Source organism: Halichoerus grypus, chromosome 1 (assembly GCF_964656455.1).
Source record: "Halichoerus grypus chromosome 1, mHalGry1.hap1.1, whole genome shotgun sequence".
In the NCBI taxonomy this organism is placed as follows: domain Eukaryota; kingdom Metazoa; phylum Chordata; class Mammalia; order Carnivora; family Phocidae; genus Halichoerus; species Halichoerus grypus.
Genome location: NC_135712.1, coordinates 197,160,499 through 197,182,571, shown reverse-complemented (window position 1 = coordinate 197,182,571; position 22,073 = coordinate 197,160,499). Strand labels below are relative to the sequence as shown.

Below are 22,073 nucleotides of genomic sequence, written 5' to 3'. Positions count from 1 at the left end.
ACAGTGGTGAGGCAAATTCTGCTTGGCATGTGCTTGCAGAGTAGTTTAATTATTCTAAATTTATAGTTTCTGCTGACTGTTCAATATACTTCCCAAATATTCTGCAACTGTTCTTGACAAATATTAGACTATAGATCTTTTGGAGAGGCTGAGCATGTTGCTAAAGATGGGCTATAGATTTCTTTTTCTTTTGATTCTTTTTTTTTTTTTTAATTTTCCTGCTTTTATTTTAGCCTTGACAGGAACTCGGGATGATTGGGCAGGAAAGCTAAACCTTACCACCAACCTAATTGTACTGTTATCTTAATCTACTGAGGAGCAGGACTCTCAGTAGAATAGGATTGTTCAGCCTGAGGGGGGCATTCACCTATCCTGTGGTGTCAAGTGATCCTAGGTCAATTGTGTGCTCTGCGGCCAGTCACTCCAGATTGCTCACCTTGAGTGGTGTGTGTCTTTTGATAGCAAATCCAAGAGTGCAGTGTGGTGTCATAGTGGTGCTGGGGGAGCAGCCTCTAGTGCTAGGGCCTCTGGTCAAAGAGGTTGTTAGGTTGGACTGGAGAAAGAAATTAGCACCACAGCACCACACTGATTGTAATAATAGTTCTACTTTCTGATTATGTGATCCATTTCATTCTTAGTGCAGGGTTAGCATTCCCAGCTTCATATAATTAGAAACAATAACTGATTTTTCTATTTGGAAAAAATACTGTACAGTTTTCCCAATTATCTACATAACAAACTACCCCAAACCTTAGTGCCTTACAACACCTATTTATTATATTTCATTCTTCTCTGGATAGAGTGAGCACAGTTGGGTAGATTTCACATAGGGTTTCTCATTCTGTTGCGGTCAGATTTGCATAGGAGCTGTAGTCCCCTGAAGGTTCTACTGGGCGGGGCATAGCAGCTAAGATGGCTCACTCATAAAGCTGGGACTGCTTACTGGAGTGTCTCCTTGTGGCCTCTCCATGCAGCTTGGGCTTTTCACAGCATGAGAGCTGGATTCTGAGAGTGAAACTCCCAGAAGGAACATGTATTCCAAGAGGCAGGAGGCCGAAGCTGCCAGACAAGTGAAGGGCTGCTTCTAGAACTAGCTTTAGCTCCCTGCTCCTGTGTTTGATAGGTTAGAGCAGTCTCAGGGTCTACCCAGATTCAAAAGTGTGAAGAAACAGATTCCATCTCATACTGGAGGAGTGTGAGGGTCACATTTGTGCAGAATAGTACTTGGGAGATATTATAGTCATCTTTGGACAGTACAATCTATTAGAAACACTTGATTAATAAATGACTGTTTAATATTTTAAAAGACCATATTAGTATATTCTGGCATCGATACTATATATGTGTGCATGTATATGTTACATAAATATTTTGTATATGTGCATGTGTGTATATATTTGTGCATAGATATACATGCATACACATACATATATGTACGTACATACTTGATATTTCGGTATCAATATACATCATTACACTCTGCTTAAAAAATACACATAACCACACTTTAAGTGTTTACAAATCTCAAAACCATCTGACAGTTGAACTACCTATCTCCTGCTGAGATTGTGTTACCCCTCCCTATGAAACTGTTTTACATCTTCTCTATTCTCAAATCTTGAACACCCCCTCCCACCCTATTCACTCTCAGCAGATGACCTTGCTTCTTATTTCCTTGAGAATAAGGTGCCCAGAGGAAAAATTTAGTTCTCCTGTCACCAAATCTCCCAAATGCCTGTGTCATTATCTGAGTTCTTTGTGTTTCCTCTGTGATAATATATAGAATATCCAGGCTAAACGGGGCCTCCCTTTTGACCTGGGACCCATCTCTTCTTGGCTACTGAAGGACTTAACACCTGCATCATCAAATTTTTTTTCTTTACTAAATCATTCCCTTCAGCATAAAAATAGCCTGAAATTTTGTATCATTAAAAAAAACAACCCTCCCCTGATTGTACAACAGTGTTCTACTACCTCATTTCTCTGCTTCCAATTACTGAAAATTCTAAAAAAGAGCTGTCTGTACTCTGTTCCCATTCCCTTCTCTCCCATTACTGCCCTTAGAGAAGTCAGTGATGGCTACCACAATTCCAGATGCAGTGGCTAACTCTCAGCCTATGTTTTATTTAACCTCTCAGTGCATTTGACAGTCTTCCTTAAAACCTTATATTCAATACACTCCTGCTTTTCCTGTCATCTCACTGCTTTTTCCTTCTTAGTTTCCTGTGCTAGATACCCCTCACTTTCCTGGCCTCTAAATGTTAGAACTCAATGTCAAACCTAGCATGTCCAAATTGAACCTTGTCCCTTCTCCAGACGTGTTCCCCAGGCCAGGAAAAAAGAGTAATCCTTGACTCCATTCATATCCCACATCTAATCCATCAGCAGATCCCAACAGCTCTATGTACAAAACATGTCTAATCTCCAAGTCCTAAAAGTTTTACATTACTATTCTTACCTTTCTCTAATCAACTGTCATCCTGTGGATTGTTGTAATAAATAGCCTCCTGACTGGAACCCCTGCTTTCCTCTTTGCTTTTTCATGGTTTATTTTCACTCAGAGTGATGCTTTCAAGCTTTAAGTCCTATCATGTCACTCTTCTGCTCCCTATCTCCAGTGGCTTCCCGTCTTGCTTGGAATAAAAGCCAAACCCTTTCCCATGGCTTACACAAAAGCCCTGCCTAATCTGGTCCCTGTTACCTCTCTGACTGAATCACCACCACTTTCTCCCTTGTTCACTTTGCTGCAGGTGCACTGACATCTCTGTTCTCCATGAACATGTCAAGTCCACTTCCACAGCAGGGCATTTGTTCTTGCTGTTTCTTATGCCTCTAAAACTTCCCCAGTTTTTTTTTTTCAAGTTTTTATTTAAATTCCAGTTAGTTAACCGTGTAATAAACTTCCCCAGTTTTCCCAAATGCTGTCACCTTATTTCATTCAGGTTCCTACTTAAAGTTTTGCTTCCAAAGAAGTCTTTCCCTGACCACCCTACCTGAAGCAGTACCTTCTCCCATCCCCCAGCCAAACCACCACTGACTACCTACTGACCCCACTCTGCTTTAATTTTCTTTTTAGAACATATCACCACCATTATGTATTTGTCTCTGGTCTATCTCTGCTCTCTAGAATGAAACCATGAAAGTAGGGACTTTGGATCACAACAAAGTAATAGAACTCATCAAATGCTTTGTAAGCATTTGTAAATCAAGTGAATGAATAAATGCTTATGTGTGTATGCAATAGGTTACTGTGTATGGTTTGATGGGAAAATAACTTTCTATTTTAAACTTAGACAGGTGGCCCTGTTTTATCAAAAAGAAATGCATGTGCTGGAAGCAAAGACCACATTGCCTTTATTGCTTACCTTAAGATCTCAATTTTCCAGATGATATAATTTGCTTAGGCCTTGTTACTTGAACTGGCAAGAATTTGTGAGTTCTGCCCTTCTGCCAGCATTGTGTGCCATCAAGGTACTTAACTTTTCTTCGTATGATCATCAAGTGAAGAAAGGACCGCATGCTATTTGAAATGTCATTAGAGTGCATGATTCCTAAGGTCTTCTACTTAAAAATAATTTCTCTATGAGATGGACTTTTAAAGGTCTCATGCTCTATTAGATGATTTCTAAGTAGCATGATGTCCTGAACATTTTAATCATAAGATCACTGCCACCTAAGAATATTAGCTGATTCTGCTAGTTTGTAATTTGCTTTATTATTAATTTTATTTATAGTTACTTTAATTAAGCTTATTTTGGCAAGGGTCTTTTTAGGGGAAAGTCCAGATAGAGGCTTTCCTAACCCTATGGTACAGGTTGATCTGACCTTAAAGAGCATTCTTTATAGATAAGTTACATTCGAAGACTTTTAATTATCATATAAAATCATGCTTCTCTATAACAGAGACAGAAACGTAAACATTTCTAAACCAAGATTGTACTTGTGAGCAAATAAAACTTTAGTTTTTAAATCTATATTCTTAAGTAAATCTTTTTCCTCAAGCATCTATTGTCATGGCATTTACATTTTTTACCTGTAAGGTTGAAACCCCTGTGATGTCCATAATTAAGTTCATTAAGATGTTTCCACTTAACTCTTATAAAGGTGATACTTTTTATTAAACTGAAAAGAGTAGAAATCTGTGACACTAGGGACGCATATTATTTACAAAAGCTAATTAAAACTAGATGAGGCCTGGAAACCTGGAGTGAATGTTACTCCAGAGACTGTGGCTTTTTATTGAAACCTTAGTTCCTTCAAAGTAGGGCAAGTGATTCTCTCTCTGCCCTCCCCAACTTGAGTATCCCTCCTAGAGAAACCAGAGATGTTACATATGTAGGAACTTCTGACAGAGGAAACAGCTCTAGGCTCCTGTTTAACTTTCTGTTCTGATTAAGTTTAGTAACTCTGATTTACTGGAAAATGAATTGTCCAGAATGGAGTGGAGATAAATGGTACTTTGCATGATCCAGATCAATTATATTACTTGTTAGATGTCATTATATAGAGATTTTTAGATAGTAGAAACTAAGGACTTTAAGATTCTTAAATATGTTCCTCTTTATATTGCCTTTTTTTAGATGTTTAGAGAAATGAACACTTTTCATAGTTTAACTATTTCTCTTTCTTTTTTTCATTCTCTTTCCATATCCCTTTTTCATTTCACCCAACACCAAAAATGCCCTTTCAGAAACACAAAGTAGATCTTTTCTACAAGCTACGCCATGTGATGAATGAACTTATTGACCTTCGAAGGCAGCTACTGTCTGGTCACCTTACTCAGGATCAGGTGCGGGAGGTTAAGCGGCATATCACCGTGCGCTTGGACTGGGGTAATGAGTAAGTATGAATATCATTTGGGCATTTCAGTTACATTTATGTTAACTCAGTTCTTACAGAGTTTGTACCTGATCAAAGCTTCTCTTTAGTGATGAAAAGACATTGTTACATTCTCCACTAAGTTTTGATCATTTTTACTATGAGTAGTTGTTTCTTTTAGTTTAGCAAAGGACATTCACTGGCTCTACACACTGAAACTCTCTCAGTCTTTATTTTCACTTCTGGAAAATTAAATAATTGGACTGCATTATCGTCTGAGGTCTCTTCCAGCTCAAAATCCTTGATTCTAGATCTCAGTAATCAGAGTATACTTCTGTTTCATCTTTTTGTATCTTTATTTTTTCATGTGAATTCTCTGTCTTTTACATTTTATAGCCATACAATTAATCTGAATAAGCATATACTACAAATGAGACCTGTCTACATCTGTAATTCAGAATATTCTTAACTAATTTGTCATTAAAAAATAGCCCTGCATTTATGCAGTAAGTATGATTATTTGCTGTAGTATTCTGACTTTGGCATAGGAAGCTAGAGTAGATAGTATTCAAATTTTATTTCTTCCTAGACATAATAATTGATGTAATTCTCAAGTGATTTTGTCTCATTATCTTAAAATCAAGTCCACTGAACTGTGAAGTGACCAGGTTGCTTCCTATTAAAGATATATATCACCTTGAATATATTTTAGTACAAGTCTTTAGCTCCTCTCCCTCTCAAGACATCATTGAAATGATAAAAATAAAAAGAATGCTAGGGGGCCCAGCAATAAATGGGATATACGAAATCATTTCTAGAAGCTGGGAAGTATATAGAGTATTTAGTGATGGAGGAAGCCCAGTATATGTGGAAGAAACTTTAGCTAATGAAAGAGCTGTTCTGTCCTGCAGTTTGCAGAATCATGGAGGATAGGAGTATGCCTTGGTACTTAAAAAGGAGGGATTGCTTAAAAGTATATAAAAGGACTAACCTACTGCCTTGAGTAGAAAGACTGGCAGCCAGGTGTTTGTTTCCCCTTCAGATAAACAAATACAATGACAGACTGTCTGGGGGTAATTGGGCAACAAGAGTGTGTGCTGGTACCTTACTGCAAAGCTCTCCATATTGTGCCATTTAAGGGTTCCAAAGTATAATTACCAGATCCCTTCCACTTAACTGCAAAGAGAAGCTTGCTAGTCATGTGCAAAAACTCCCCACTCTTCTAGTGCCTTTTAAATTGTGCTGGACAATTCAGTATCACCAGGTATTTAAAAAAATCCTTCAACAGAGAAGAGAGAGAGATCAGGATAAACAAAAATACTTTGCCCCCCCCAGGAAGTAACCTGGCCCAGAGACAACTAGAGATTAGTAAAAAACTTCTAAAAAAAAAACCCTCTGTGCATCCTCAAAGAGAATCAAGACCCATTATGTAGAATAAAATACTCTGAAAAAGTAATGGGGAATGAGATTTCCAAAATAAAACATTCAAGATGAGAGCAGTAAGACATTTTATGTTATCTCTGGGAAAATAAAACAAAAAGATGGGAAAGTTGAAGTAAGAAGAACAATACAGAGGTTCAATCCAGGGGGTCTAACATCAGATATTATAATTTCCAGGAAAAGAACAAAGGCAATAAAGAGGAAATTCTAAAGAAATGATAGAATTTCCCAGAGCCAAAGAGCCAGGAGTCTTAGATTGAAAGAGCCCACAAAATACCTAGTATAATGAATAGGGGGAAAAACCCACAGCAAAGCACTTTAAGATATTTTGGTATTGCAGGGATGAAGAGAAGATCCTAAAAGGTTTTCAGGCAGGAAAACAAGTCTTCTTACAAAAGAGTAAGAATAGACCAACCTCAAAAGTTTTATTGGTAACACTGGATGCTAGAATATAGTGAATTAATATCTTCAAAATTCTGTTAGGAAATGGTTTGCCAGCCAGAATTTTATAAACAGCCAAACTAGCTAATCAAGTGGAAGGGCCACCCAAAGCCATTTTAAAGTATTCATGGATGTGGAAGTTACCTTTGATGGCCTATTTCTTAAGAAGGGGCTTGAGAATGTGTTCTTGCAAAAGTGGAAGAGCAAATCAAGAAAGAGGAAACACAGAATCTGATCTCAATCCAACCCAGAGTGGATGCTGTTCATCCTTAGAAAAGAAAAAAAAAAAAAATACAACCCTAAATTAGCTATTTGTGACCTTTTGAAATGACAGCATCCTATCCTTGTTTGTTTCATTAAATTACACCCTTTCTTGACTGTCAGTAGGGTTGCTTGGCACACACCACAGACTCCTTGTATGATATAATGTGGCTTCAGGTGTACCACAAATCAGATAGTGTTCTCTAAATCTAACTTTGGGCAATAAAAATCTGGCAAAATACTGGATGTTAGCTCACAGCATAGTTACTGATTCTGTCTCCTCAGCCCCAAACAGTACTGTATTATAAAATGGCATTATTCCATTTATTTAATAAATTAATGATAGCAATAATTGCAAAGATAGCATTTCTTATGTGCCAAGCAAATTGTAAACTTGAACTGATGACACTAAGTTGTATAGAAGTCATTATGTTGCAGTTTAGCTGCAGTTGTGCATACCAGTAAATGAAGAAGAGAAATATTCAAGAAATATCAGTACCTCTTTGTAATAAAACTTAAGGAAGAGACCAATCATTTTGCAATCAAATCTGAAAACGATGATGGCTTGGAAATGAATTCAAAGGGAAAGACCATTACAAATACCTGTCAAGTAAATTGCAGAGTTATCCCACATTCATTAATAACTTTTTCTCAGCAAAGTGTATATGTGTGTTGAGGGGGAGTATTTATATGTCCTTTTAAATAAACATAAAAATCAGGAGTGTAGTTCCATCCCCTTCCCTTCTTCTTTCCCTTCTCCCTCCCCTCTCCCCTGTTCCTCCTATCCCAGCTTCTCTATCATTTTCCCTCTTTTCTCTCCCCCACTCCACTTCTTTCCTCCCCCATTCTTCCTCTTCTTTCCATTTTTCCCTTTACCCCCAGTGGAAAATATAAAAACTTGAATGAGAACTTTGTACATCTATCATTATTAAAGAAAAAAGGCCTATTGCCCCCAGAATCGATAGGACTGTTCTCTCTGGTTCTCACTTGAACTAATACTTCAAAAAATTTTCCTTCTTACTTTGAAAGAAGAGATGGTTTACTGTAGAAATAAAGCCACTTCGTACATTAGGTTATGTAAAGGAGACTTGTTCCACACAGTAGCTGAGCACTGATAACCGTATCCATTGTTTCTGTTTTATGCCCTGAGAGTTCCATGCATCTTGTCCCACCACACTTTTGTAAGTGCCATAAAATACTGAAGCTTCACATACGTCGGCATGTGGGAGATGCACAATCAGTGTTTGTGGAATGTATGTTTATGTTTTAATTGATATAAGTAAATATTAATCGTATATAATTTTAAACTTTTATGCCTTTTTTTATTATGTTATGTTAATCACCATACATCATTAATTTTTTTACTTTTTTATTGTTATATTAATCACCATACATCATTAGTTTTTGATGTAGTGTTCCATGATTCATTGTTTACGTATAACACCCAGTGCTCCATTCAGTATGTGCCCTCTTTAATACCCATCACCAGGCTAACCCATCCACCCTACCCCTCTCCCCTCTAGAACCCTCAGTTTGTTTCTCAGAGTCCATAGTCTCTCATGGTTCATCTCCCTCTCCGATTTCCCCCCCTTCATTTTTTCCTTCCTCTTGTCTTCTTTTTTTTTTTTTTTTTTTTAACATAAAATGTATTATTTGTTTCAGAGGTACAGGTCTGTGATTCAACAGTTTTACACAATTCACAGTGCTCACCATAGCACATACCCTCCCCAATGACTATCACCCAGCCACCCCATCCCTCCCACCCCCCACCACTCCAGCAACCCTCAGTTTGTTTCCTGAGATTAAGAATTCCTCATATCAGTGAGATCATATGATACATGTCTTTCTCTGATTGACTTATTTCGCTCAGCATAATACCCTCCAGTTCCATACACGTCGTTGCAAATTTCATTCCTTTTGATGGCTGCATAATATTCCATTGTATATATATAACACATCTTCTCTATGCTTTCATCTGTCGATGGACATCTTGGCTCTTTCCATAGTTGGCTATTGTGGACATTGCTGCTATAATCATTGGGGTGCACGTACCCCTTCAGATCACTGCATTTGTATCTTTGGGGTAAATACCCAGTAGTGCAATTGCTGGCTCATAGGGCACCTCTATTCTCAACTTTTTGAGGAACCCCCATACTGTTTTCCAGAGTGGCCGCACCAGCTTGCATTCCCACCAACAGTGTAGGAGGGTTCCCCTTTCTCCGCAACCCCACCAACATCTGTTGTTTCCTGACTTGTTAATTTTAGCCATTCTGACTGGTGTGAGGTGGTATCGAACCTGAGGTTTTGATTTGGATTTTCCCTGATGCTGAGTGATGTTGAGCACTTTTTCATATCTGTTGGCCATTTGGATGTCTTCTTTGGAAAAATGTCTGTTCATGTCTTCTGCCCATTTCTTGATTGGATTCTTTGTTCTTTGGGTGTTGAGTTTGATAAGTTCTTTATAGATTTTTGTGACTAGTCCTTTATCTGATATGTCATTTGCAAGTATCTTCTCCCATTCTGTTGGTTGTCTTTTGGTTTTGTTGACTGTTTCTTTTGCTGTGCAAAAGCTTTTTATCTTAATGAAGTCCCTATAGTTCATTTTTGCCCTTGCTTCCCTTGCCTTTGGCGATGTTTCTAGGAAGAACCTGCTGTGGCTGAGGTCGAAGAGGTTGCTGCCTGTGTTCTCCTTTAGGATTATGATGGACTCCTGTCTCACATTTAGGTCTTTCAATCGTTTTGAGTCTCTTTTTGTGTGTGGTGTAAGGAAATGGTCCAGTTTCATTCTTCTGCATGTGGCTGTCCAATTTTCCCAACACCATCTGTTGAAGAGACTGTCTTTTTTCCATTGGACATTCTTTCCTGCTTTGTTGAAGATGAGTTGACCATAGAGTTGAGGGTCCATTTCTGGGCTCTTTATTCTGTTCCATTGATCTATGTGTCTGTTTTTTGTGCCAGTACCATACTGTCTTGATGATGACAGCTTTGTAATAGAGCTTGAAGTCCGGAATTGTGATGCCACCACCTTTGCGTTTTTTTTTTTTTCAACAATCCTCTGGCTATTCGTGGTCTTTTCTGGCTCCATACAAATTTTAGGATTATTTGCTCCATTTCTTTGAAAAAAGTGGATGGTATTTTGATAGGGATTGCATTAAATGTGTAGATTGCTCTAGGTAGCATTGACATCTTCACAATATTTGTTCTTCCAATCCATGAGCATGGAACGTTTTTCCATTTCTTTGTGTCTTCCTTAATTTCTTTCATGAGTATTCTATAGTTTTCTGAGTACAGATTCTTTGCCTCTTTGGTTGGATTTATTCCTAGGTATCTTATGGTTTTGGGTGCCATTGTAAATGGGATCGACTCCTTAATTTCTCTTTCTTCTGTCTTGTTGTTGGTGTATAGGAATGCCACTGATTTCTGTGCATGATTTTATATCCTGCCACTTTACTGAATTCCTGTATGGGTTCTAGCAGTTTTGGGGTGGAGTCTTTTGGGTTTTCCACATAAAGTGTCATATCATCTGCAAAGAGTGAGAGTTTGACTTCTTCTTTGCCGGTTCAGGTGCCTTTTATTTCTTTTTGTTGTCTGATTGCTGTGGCTAGGACTTCTAATACTATGTTGAATAGCAGTGGTGATAGTGGACATCCCTGCCGCGTTCCTGACCTTAGGGGGAAAGCTCTCAGTTTTTCCCCATTGAGAATGATATTCGCTGTGGGTTTTTCATAGATGGCTTTTATGATATTGAGGTATGTACCCTCTATCCCTATACTCTGAAGAGTTTTGATCAAGAAAGGATGCTGTACTTTGTCAAATACCTTTTTCTGTATCTATTGAGAGGATCCTATGGTTCTTGTTCTTTCTTTTATTAATGTATTGTATCACATTGATTGATTTGCGGATGTTGAACCAACCTTGCAGCCCAGGGATATATCCCTCTTGGTTGTGGTGAATAATCCTTTTAATGTACTGTTGGATCCTATTGGCTAGTATTTTGGCGAGAATTTTTACATTCGTGTTCATCAAGGATATTGGTCTGTAATTCTCCTTTTTGATGGGGTCTTTGTCTGGTTTGGGGATCAAGGTAATTAATGGTGGCCTCATAAAACGAGTTTGGAAGTTTTCCTTCCATTTCTATTTTTTGGAACAGTTTCAGAACAATAGGTATTAATTCTTCTTTAAATGGTAGAATTCCCCTGGGAAGCCATCTGGCCCTGGGCTTTTGTTTGTTGGGAGATTTTTGATGACTGCTTCAATTTCCTTAGTGGTTATAGGTCTGTTCAGGTTTTCTATTTCTTCCTGGTTCAGTTTTGGTAATTTATACATCTCTAGGAATGCATCCGTTTCTTCCAGATTATCTAATTTGCTGGTATATAGTTGCTCATAATATGTTCTTATAAGTGTTTGTATTTCTTTGGTGTTGGTTGTGATCTCTCCTCTTTCATTCATGATTTTTTTAATTTGGTTCCTTTCTCTGTTCTTTTTGATAAGTCTGGCCAGGGGTTTATCAATCTTGTTAATTCTATCAAAGAACAAGCTCCTAGTTTCGTTGATCTGTTCTACTGTTCTTTTGGTTTCTGTTTCATTGATTTCTGCTCTGATCTTTATTATTTCTCTTCTCCTGCTGGGTTTAGGCTTTATTTGCTGTTCTTTCTCCAGCTCCTTTAGGTGTAGGGTTAGGTTGTGTATTTGAGACCTTTCTTCTTTCTTGAGAAAGGCTTGTATTGCTATATACTTTCCTCTTAGGACTGCCTTTGCTGCATCCCAAAGATTTTGAACAGTTGTGTTTTCATTTTCATTGGTTTCCATGATTTTTTTTTTAATTCTTCTTTAATTTCCTAGTTGACCCATTCATTCTTTAGTAGGATGCTCTTTAGCCTCCATGTATTTGAGTTCTTTCCGACTTTCCTCGTGTGATTGAGTTCTAGTTTCAAAGCATTGTGGTCCGAAAACATGCAGGGAATGATCCCAGTCTTTTGGTACCAGTTGAGACCTGATTTGTGACCTAGAATGTGATGTATTCTGGAGAATGTTCCATGGGCACTAGAGAAGAATGTGTATTCTGTTGCTTTGGGATGGAATGTTCTGAATATATCTGTGAAGTCCATTTGATCCAGTGTGTCATTTAAAGTCTTTTTTCCTTGTTGATCTTTTGCTTAGATGATCTGTCCATTTCAGTGAGGGAGGTGTTAAAGTCCCCCACTATTATTGTATTGTTGTTGATGTGTTTCTTTGCTTTTGTTATTAATGGGCTTATATAATTGGCAGCTCCCATGTTAGGGGCATAGATATTTATAATTGTTAGATCGACCCTTTAAGTAGGATATAGAGTCCTTCCTCATCTCTTATAGTCTTTGGTTTAAAATCTAATTTGTCTGATACAAGGATTGCCACCCCAGCTTTCTTTTGATGTCCATTAGCATGGTGAATTGTTTTCCACCCCTCACTTTCAATCTGGAGGTGTCTTTGGGTCTAAAATGAGTCTCTTGCAGACAGCATATTGATGGGTCTTGTTTTTTAATCCAATCTCATACCCTGTGTCTTTTGATTGTGGCATTTTGCCCATTTACATTTAGGGTAACTATTGAAAGATGAACTTAGTGCCAGCGTATTGCCTGTAAGGTGACTGTTACTGTATATTGTCTGTGTTCCTTTCTAGTCTATGTGACTTTTAGGCTCTATCTTTGCTTAGAGGACCCCTTTCAATATTTCTTGTAGGGCTGGTTTCGTGTTCGTGAATTCCTTTAGTTTTTGTTTGTCCTGGAAGCTTTTTATCTCTCCTTCAATTTTCAATGACAGCCTAGCTGGATATAGTATTCTTGGCTGCATATTTTTCTCATTTAGTGCTCTGAATATATCCTGCCAGTCCTTTCTGTCCTGCCAGGTCTCTGTGGATAGATGTGTTGCCAGTCTAATGTTTCTACCATTGTAGGTTATGGATCTCTTAACCCAAGCTGCTTTCAGGATTTTCTCTTTGTCTCTGAGACTCGTAAGTTTTACTATTAGATGTCGGGGTGTTGACCTCTTTTTATTGATTTTGAGGGGGGTTATCTGTGCCTCCTGGATTTTGATGCCTGTTTCCTTCCCCAAATTAGGGAAGTTTTCTGCTATAATTTGCTCCATTATACCTTCTGCCCCTCTCTCTCTTTCTTCTTCTTCTGGGATCCCAATTATTCTAATGTTGTTTCGTCTTATGGTATCGTTTATCTCTCGAATTCTGCCCTCGTGATCCAGTAGTTGTTTATCTCTCTTTTTCTCAGCTTCTTTATTTTCTGCTGTTCTCATTGATTAGTAAACTTGGTCTTGGCTGGCTGTTTTTGCTGATCTTCTGGGGGAGGGGCCTGTTGCTGTGGTTCTCAAATGTCTTTGCCGGAGGCGGAATCGCCCGGCCCTTGCTGGGGCCTGGCTAAGTAATCTGCTTGGGTTTGCTCTCGGGAGCTTTTGTTCCCTGCAAGCTTTCCGTATACTTTTGGAGGACGGGAAAGAAAATGGCGGCCTCCCAATCTCCACCCGGAGGAGCCGAGAACTCGGGGCCCCACCGCTTAGTGCGCCCCCAGAGAAAAGCAGTCAATCACTCTCGTCTCCCCGGTCTCCGGCCACACTCCGTGCTCACCCGGCCTGTGACCGAGCATTTCTATCTCTGGCACCCGACCCCGTGTGGAATCTCCAAACCCAGCAGATCCCTGTGGTGCGCTCCCATGCCGCTCCTCCCGGGGGAGGAAGGGGAGTCTCCCCGGATTTGCCTCTTGTTGGATCCCTGCTCGAAGGGCAGTGGCCTGACTATGCCGCAGATCACGGTTTATGGCAACCCCGAGCTGAGAGCCCACTCCTCGGCTCTGTCTCTGCAGCTGGCTTCCCTGCTCTGATACCTGGGAGCTCTGCTGCACTCAGGCACCCCCAGTCTTTCTGTGACCCCAAGAGTCCTGAGACCACACTGTCCCAACAAGAGTTCCACCCCCAGCTTAGCCACTGGAGTGAAGTCCCTCAGCAGAGTCGACTTCTAAAAGTTCCAATTTTCTGGAGGGGGGAAAGATGGCGGGGGAGTAGGGGACCCTATTTCAACTGGTCCCTGGAATTGAGCTAGATATCTACCAGACCACTCTTGAGCACCCACGAAACCAGCCTGAGATGTAAGAAGATCTGGATCTCTACAAATAGAGTATCACAGGCAGTTGGTTTTGAGGTACAAAGCAGAGAGCCGTGATTCTGTGGGCAGATATCGGAGGATAAATGGCAGTGGAAGGGTGCCTGGACGTGGGGATCCTACACCGCCGGTGAGTGACAGCCTCGCTCGCTGGGGATGGGCACAGACTCGCAGACCGGTAGTGTTGGGAAAGGACTTTAGGGCAGCCCCCGGGGTGGAAAACCAGAGCGGCGGGGTCACGCGCACAGAAACTGCAGCCCCCGGACAGAAACCTGGAGTGACGGAGTCGCGCACGCGAACTGCAGGCCCCGGGCTGGAAACCATGAGCGGCGGAGTTGCGCGCACACGAACTGGGAGCGGCTGGCGGTTTTAGAAGCACAAAGGGCAGAGACGTGCTCCGACCTGGAGGCAGGACTGGGAGCACTGCAGAGGGGCGCACAACCCAGACGCTGCAGTTTATAGCAGCACAGACAGAAACGGAGACGGTGTGACCTGGAGAGCTCACTGAAGAACAGACTGTGGTCTCTCTGCTCTGAGGCAGAGGGTTGGAAACGGTCTCTTCTGCTCTGACTCACGGAAGAGGTGCGGAAAGCCGCCAGGGAAAGGCGCCAGAGAACAAAAGCCCCAAAGACTGATTCCCGCTGAGCCCATCCCCCACCACAGGGGCGCAGGGCAACACCGCCCAAACAGGGTTGCCTGAGTAATAGCGCGGCAGGCCCCTCCCGCAGAAGACAGGCTGGGAAAACAAGAGCCAGCAACCCTAAGGTCCCAAGAAAACAGGTGCATCTTGCTTGGGTTCTGGTCAATAATTTGGACTCTATACATTCCCTCAAACACCATCAACAGAATGACTAGGAGGAGGAGCCCCCAAAACAGAAAAGACTCAGAGATATGACTTATGCTGCAGATTTACAAATGGATGCAGATATAACCAGGATGTTGGAGATGGAATTCAGGGTAGCAATTGTGAAGACAGTGGCCAGAATGGAGTAATCCATTAATGGCAACATAGAGTCTCTAAGGGCAGATATAAAAGGTGAATTGGCAGAACTTAAAAATGCTATCAATGAGATCCAATCCAATCTAGATAATCTAACAGCTAGAGTAACTGAGGCAGAAGGGCGAATAAGCAACCTGGAAGACAATATAATAGATAAAAAGGGAAAAGAGGAGGCCAGGGAAAAACAACTCAGAATCCATGAAAATAGAATCAGAGAAATAAGTGACACCATGAAGCATTCCAATGTCAGAATAATTGGGTTCCTGGAGGGAGTGGAGAGAGAGAGAGGGCTAGAAGATGTATTTGAGCAAATCGTAGCTGAGAACTTCCCTAATCTGGGGAATGAAACAAACATTCGAGTCCTAGAGGCAGAGAGGACCCCTCCCAAGATCAAGGAAAACAGGCCAACACCCCAGCATGTAATTGTAAAACTTGCAAATCTTAGAACCAAGGAAACCATCCTAAGGGCAGTTAGGGGGAAGAGATTCCTTACGTACAGAGGGAGGAACATCAGAATAACGTCAGACCTATCCACAGAGACCTGGCAAGCCAGAAAGGCCTGGCAAGACATATTCAGGGTACTAAATGAGAAGAACATGCAGCCAAGAATACTTTATCCGGCAAGGCCCTCATTTAGAATGGATGGAGCGATGCAGAGCTTCCACGACCGGCAGAAGCTGAAAGAATATGTGACCACTAAGCCGGCCCTGCAAGAAATATTAAGGGGGGTTCTATAAAAGGAGAAAGACCCCAAGAGTGATCTACAACAGAAATTTACAGGGACAATCTATAAAAACAACGTCTTCACAGGCAACATGATGACAATTAATTCATATCTTTCAATAATCACTCTCAACGTGAATGGCCTAAACGCTCCCATAAAACGGCCCAGGGTTGCAGACTGGATAAAAAGACAGGACCCATCCATATGCTGTCTACAAGAGACTCATTTTGAACCTAAAGATACATCCAGACTGAAAGTGAAGGGATGGAGATCCATCTTCCATGCCAGCGGACCTCAAAAGAAAGCTGGGGTAGCAATTCTTATATCAGACAAATTAGATTTTAAACTAAAGTCTGTAATAAGAGACACAGAAGGACACTATATTATTCTTTTTTTTTTTTTAATTTTTTTATTGTTATGTTAATCCCCATACATTACATCATTAGTTTTAGATATAGTGTTCCATGATTCATTGTTTGTGCATAACACCCAGTGCTCCATGCAGAACGTGCCCTCCTCAATACCCATCACCAGGCTAACCCATCCTCCCAACCCCCTCCCCTCTAGAACCCTCAGTTTGTTTTTCAGAGTCCATTGTCTCTCATGGTTCTTCTCCCCCTCCGATTTCCCCCCCTTCATTCTTCCCCTCCTGCTACATTCTTCTTCTTCTTTTTTTCTTTCTTAACATATATTGCATTATTTGTTTCAGAGGTACAGATCTGAGATTCAACAGTCCTGCACAATTCACAGCGCTTACCAGAACACATACCCTCCCCAGTGTTCATCACCCAGTCACCCCATCCCTCCCACCCCACCCCCCACTCCAGCTACCCTCAGTTTGTTTCCTGAGATTAAGAATTCCTCATATCAGTGAGGTCATATGATACATGTCTTTCTCTGTTTGACTTATTTCGCTCAGCATAATACCCTCCAGTTCCATCCACGTCGTTGCAAATGGCAAGATCTTATTCCTTTTGATGGCTGCATAATATTCCATTGTATATATATACCACATCTTCTTTATCCATTCATCTGTTGATGGACATCGTGGCTCTTTCCACAGTTTGGCTATTGTGGACATTGCTGCTATAAACATCGGGGTGCACGTAGCCTTTCGGGTCCCTACTTTTGTATCTTTGGGGTAAATACCCAGTAGTGCAATTGCTGGACCATATGGTAGCTCTATTTTCAACTTTTTGAGGAACCTCCATACTGTTTTCCAGAGTGGCTGCACCAGCTTGCATTCCCACCAACAGTGTAGGAGGGTTCCCCTTTCTCCGCATCCCCGCCAACATCTGTCATTTCCTGACTTGTTAATTTTAGCCATTCTGACTGGTGTGAGGTGGTATCTCATTGAGGTTTTGATTTGGATTTCCCTGATGCCGAGCGATATTGAACACTTTTTCATGTGTCTGTTGGCCATTTGGATGTCTTCTTTGGAAAAATGTCTGTTCATGTCTTCTGCCCATTTCTTGATTGGATTCTTTGTTCTTTTGGTGTTGAGTTTGATGAGTTCTTTATAGATTTTGGATACTAGCCCTTTATCTGATATGTCATTTGCAAATATCTTCTCCCATTCTGTCAGTTGTCTTTTGGTTTTGTTGACTGTTTCCTTTGCTTTGCAAAAGCTTTTTATCTTGATGAAGTCCCAATAGTTCATTTTTGCCCTTGCTTCCCTTGCCTTTGGCGATGTTTCTAGGAAGAAGTTGCTGCGGCTGAGGTCGAAGAGGTTGCTGCCTGTGTTCTCCTTTAGGATTTTGATGGACTCCTGTCTCACATTGAGGTCTTTCAACCATTTGGAGTCTATTTTTGTGTATGGTGTAAGGAAATGGTCCAGTTTCATTCTTCTGCATGTGGCTGTCCAATTTTCCCAACACCATTTGTTGAAGAGACTGTCTTTTTTCCATTGGACATTCTTTCCTGCTTTGTCAAAGATTAGTTGACCATAGAGTTGAGGGTCCATTTCTGGGCTCTCTATTCTGTTCCATTGATCTATGTGTCTGTTTTTGTGCCAGTACCATACTGTCTTGATGATGACAGCTTTGTAGTAGAGCTGGAAGTCTGGAATTGTGATGCCGCCAGCTTTGCTTTTCTTTTTCAACATTCCTCTGGCTATGCGGGGTCTTTTCTGGTTCCATACAAATTTTAGGATTATTTGTTCCATTTCTTTGAAGAAAGTGGATGGTATTTTGATGGGGATTGCATTGAATGTGTAGATTGCTCTAGGTAGGATTGACATCTTCACAATATTTGTTCTTCCAATCCATGAGCATGGAACGTTTTTCCATTTCTTTGTATCTTCCTCAATTTCTTTCATGAGTATTTTATAGTTTTCTGAGTACAGATCCTTTGCCTCTTTGGTTAGATTTATTCCTAGGTATCTTATGGTTTTGGGTGCAATTGTAAATGGGATCGACTCCTTAATTTCTCTTTCTTCTGACTTGTTGTTGGTGTATAGGAATGCCACTGACTTCTGTGCATTGATTTTATATCCTGCCACTTGACTGAATTCCTGTATGAGTTCTAGCAGTTTTGGGGTGGAGTCTTTGGGATTTTCCACGTAAAGTATCATATCATCTGCAAAGAGTGAGAGTTTGACTTCTTCTTTGCCAATTTGGATGCCTTTGATTTCTTTTTGTTGTCTGATTGCTGTGGCTAGGACTTCCAATACTATGTTGAATAGCAGTGGTGATAGTGGACATCCCTGCCGCGTTCCTGACCTTAGGGGGAAAGCTCTCAGTTTTTCCCCATTGAGAATGATATTCGCTGTAGGTTTTTCATAGATGGCTTTTATGATATTGAGGTATGTACCCTCTATCCCTATACTCTGAAGAGTTTTGATCAAGAAAGGATGCTGTACTTTGTCAAATGCTTTTTCTGCATCTATTGAGAGGATCATGTGATTCTTGTTTTTTCTTTTGTTAATGTATTGTATCACGTTGATTGATTTGCGGATGTTGAACCAACCTTGCAGCCCAGGGATAAATCCGACTTGGTCGTGGTGAATAATCCTTTTAATGTACTGTTGGATCCTATTGGCTAGTATTTTGGTGAGAATTTTTGCATCCATGTTCATCAGGGATATTGGTCTGTAATTCTCCTTTTTGATGGGGTCTTTGTCTGGTTTTGGGATCAAGGTAATGCTGGCCTCATAAAATGAGTTTGGAAGTTTTCCTTCCATTTCTATTTTTTGGAACAGTTTCAGAAGGATAGGTATTAATTCTTCTTGAAATGTTTGGTAGAATTCCCCTGGGAAGCCATCTGGCCCTGGGCTTTTGTGTTTTGGGAGATTTTTGATGACTGCTTCTATTTCCTTAGTGGTTATAGGTCTGTTCAGGTGTTCTATTTCTTCCTGGTTCAGTTTTGGTAGTTGATACATCTCTAGGAATGCATCCATTACTTCCAGGTTATCTAATTTGTTGGCATAGAGTTGCTCATAATATGTTCTTATAATTGTTTGTATTTCTTTGGTGTTGGTTGTGATTTCTCCTCTGTCATTCATGATTTTGTTGATTTGGGTCATTTCTCTTTTCTTTTTGATAAGTCTGGCCAGGGGCTTATCAATCTTGTTAATTCTTTCAAAGAACCAGCTCCTAGTTTCGTTGATCTGTTCTACTGTTCTTTTGGTTTCTATTTCATTGATTTCTGCTCTGATCTTTATTATTTCTCTTCTCCTGCTGGGTTTAGGCTTTATTTGCTGTTCTTTCTCCAGCTCCTTTAGGTGTAGGGTTAGGTTGTGTACTTGAGACCTTTCTTGTTTCTTGAGAAAGGCTTGTATTGCTATATACTTTCCTCTTAGGACTGCCTTTGCTGTATCCCAAAGATTTTGAATAGTTGTATTTTCATTTTCATTGGTTTCCATGAATTTTTTTAATTCTTCTTTAATTTCCTGGTTGACCCATTCATTCTTCAGTAGGATGCTCTTTAGCCTCCATGTATTTGAATTCTTTCTGACTTTCCTCTTGTGATTGAGTTCTAGTTTCAAAGCATTGTGGTCTGAAAATAGGCAGGGGATGATCCCAATCTTCTGGTACCGGTTGAGACCTGATTTATGACCTAGGATGTGATCTATTCTGGAGAATGTTCCATGGGCACTAGAGAAGAATGTGTATTCTGTTGCTTTGGGATGGAATGTTCTGAATATGTCTGTGAAGTCCATTTGGTCCAGTGTGTCATTTAAAGTCTTTATTTCCTTGTTGATCTTTTGCTTAGACGATCTGTCCATTTCAGTGAGGGGGGTGTTAAAGTCCCCCACTATTATTGTATTGTTGTCGATGTGTTTCTTTGCTTTTGTTATTAATTGCCTTATATAATTGGCTGCTCCCATGTTAGGGGCATAGATATTTACAATTGTTAGATCTTCTTGTTGGATAGACCCTTTAACTAGGATATAGTGTCCTTCTTCATCTCTTATTACAGTCTTTGGTTTAAAATCTAATTTGTCTGATATAAGGATTGCCACCCCAGCTTTCTTTTGGTGTCCATTAGCATGGTAAATGGTTTTCCACCCCCTCACTTTCAATCTGGGGGTGTCTTTGGGTCTAAAATGAGTCTCTTGCAGACAGCATATCGATGGGTCTTGTTTTTTAATCCAATCTGATAGCCTGTGTCTTTTGACTGGGGCATTTAGCCCATTTACATTCAGGGTAACTATTGAAAGATAGGAGTTCAGTGCCATTGTATTGCCTGTAAAGTGACTGTTACTGTATATTGTTTGTGTTCCTTTCTGGTCTATGTTGCTTTTAGGCTCTCTCTTTGCTTAGAGGACCCCTTTCAATATTTGTTGTAGGGCTGGTTTCGTGTTTGCAAATTCCTTTAGTTTTTGTTTGTCCTGGAAGTTTTTTATCTCTCCTTCAATTTTCAATGACAGCCTAGCTGGATATAGTATTCTTGGCTGCATATTTGTCTCATTTAGTGCTCTGAATATGTCCTGCCAGTCCTTTCTGGCCTGCCAGGTCTCTGTGGATAAGTCTGTTGCCAATCTAATGTTTCTACCATTGTAGGTTACATATCTCTTCTCCCGAGCTGCTTTCAGGATTTTCTCTTTGTCTCTGAGACTCGTAAGTTTTACTATTAGATGTCGGGGTGTTGACCTATTTTTATTGATTTTGAGAGGGGTTCTCTGTGCTTCCTGGATTTTGATGCCTGTTTCCTTCCCCAAATTAGGGAAGTTCTCTGCTATAATTTGCTCCATTATACCTTCTGCACCTCTCTCTCTTTCTTCTTCTTCTGGGATCCCAATTATTCTAATGTTGTTTCGTCTTATGGTATCGTTTATCTCTCGAATTCTGCCCTCGTGATCCAGTAGTTGTTTATCTCTCTTTTTCTCAGCTTCTTTATTTTCCATCATTTGGTCTTCTATCTCACTGATTCTTTCTTCTGCCTCATTTATCCTAGCAGTTAGCGCCCCCATATTTGATTGCACCTCATTAATAGCCTTTTTGATTTCTACTTGGTTCGATTTTAGTTCTTTTACTTCTCCAGAAAGGGTTTCTCTAATAACTTCCATGTTTTTTTCAAGCCCAGCTAGTATCTTTAAAGTGATGATTCTGAACTCTAGATCTGACATCGTACTAATGTCCGTATTGAGTAGGTCCCTGGCAGTCGGTACTACCTCTTGTTCTTTTTGTTGAGGTGATTTTTTCCGTCTTGTCATTTTGTGCAGAGGAGAATAGATTAATGAGAGAACAAAATGCTAGCAGGGTAACAACGTCCCCAGAAAATATACTCTAAACAAATCAGAAAAGACCTGAAGCAGTGGGAAAAGAAAGGGAAAGAGAGAAAAAAGAAAAGGAAAGAAAAAAAGAAAAAAGAAAAAGATGAAGATAAAAACAAACAAAAGCAGAACAAAACAAAACAAAACAAAAACAGAATGTGATCAAATATGATCAGGCTGGATTATAGATCAGTGCCACACACTAGATTTTGGGTGTATTTTGGTCTGTTAAAAGAAAGTCCCTCTCAAAATTTTAAAGAAAGAAAAACTTATATATGTACAAAAATAAGGGTTGATATGATGAAGGGATGGAATATGACTGTAAAGATGGAAATTATAAAAAATTTTAAAAAAGGATTTGATAAGTTGTTTGAAAAAAGAAAGAAGAGGCTTAAAAAAAAAAAAAAAGAAAGAAAAAAGGGAGAGAATGTGATCAGGCAGGGGAGTAGAAAAAAAACATACACTAGAGATTTAAAGTATATTTTGATCTGTTAGAAGAAACTATCTCAAGATTTTAAAGAGAGAACAA

At 40.0% G+C, this 22,073-nt stretch overlaps 1 protein-coding gene across 5 annotated transcripts in view; it reads left to right on the top strand.

Moving 5' to 3' along the window:
- The window catches only part of DOCK3 (dedicator of cytokinesis 3), a 589,066-nt gene that overhangs the window by 365,976 nt on the left and 201,017 nt on the right, over positions 1 to 22,073 (top strand). For all 5 annotated transcript variants that reach the window (XM_078077688.1, XM_078077697.1, XM_078077693.1 and 2 more), the window contains exon 6: positions 4,691 to 4,839. In XM_078077688.1, coding sequence (XP_077933814.1) covers positions 4,691 to 4,839 — 149 coding nt within the window. The remainder of the gene's footprint in view (positions 1 to 4,690; positions 4,840 to 22,073) is intronic.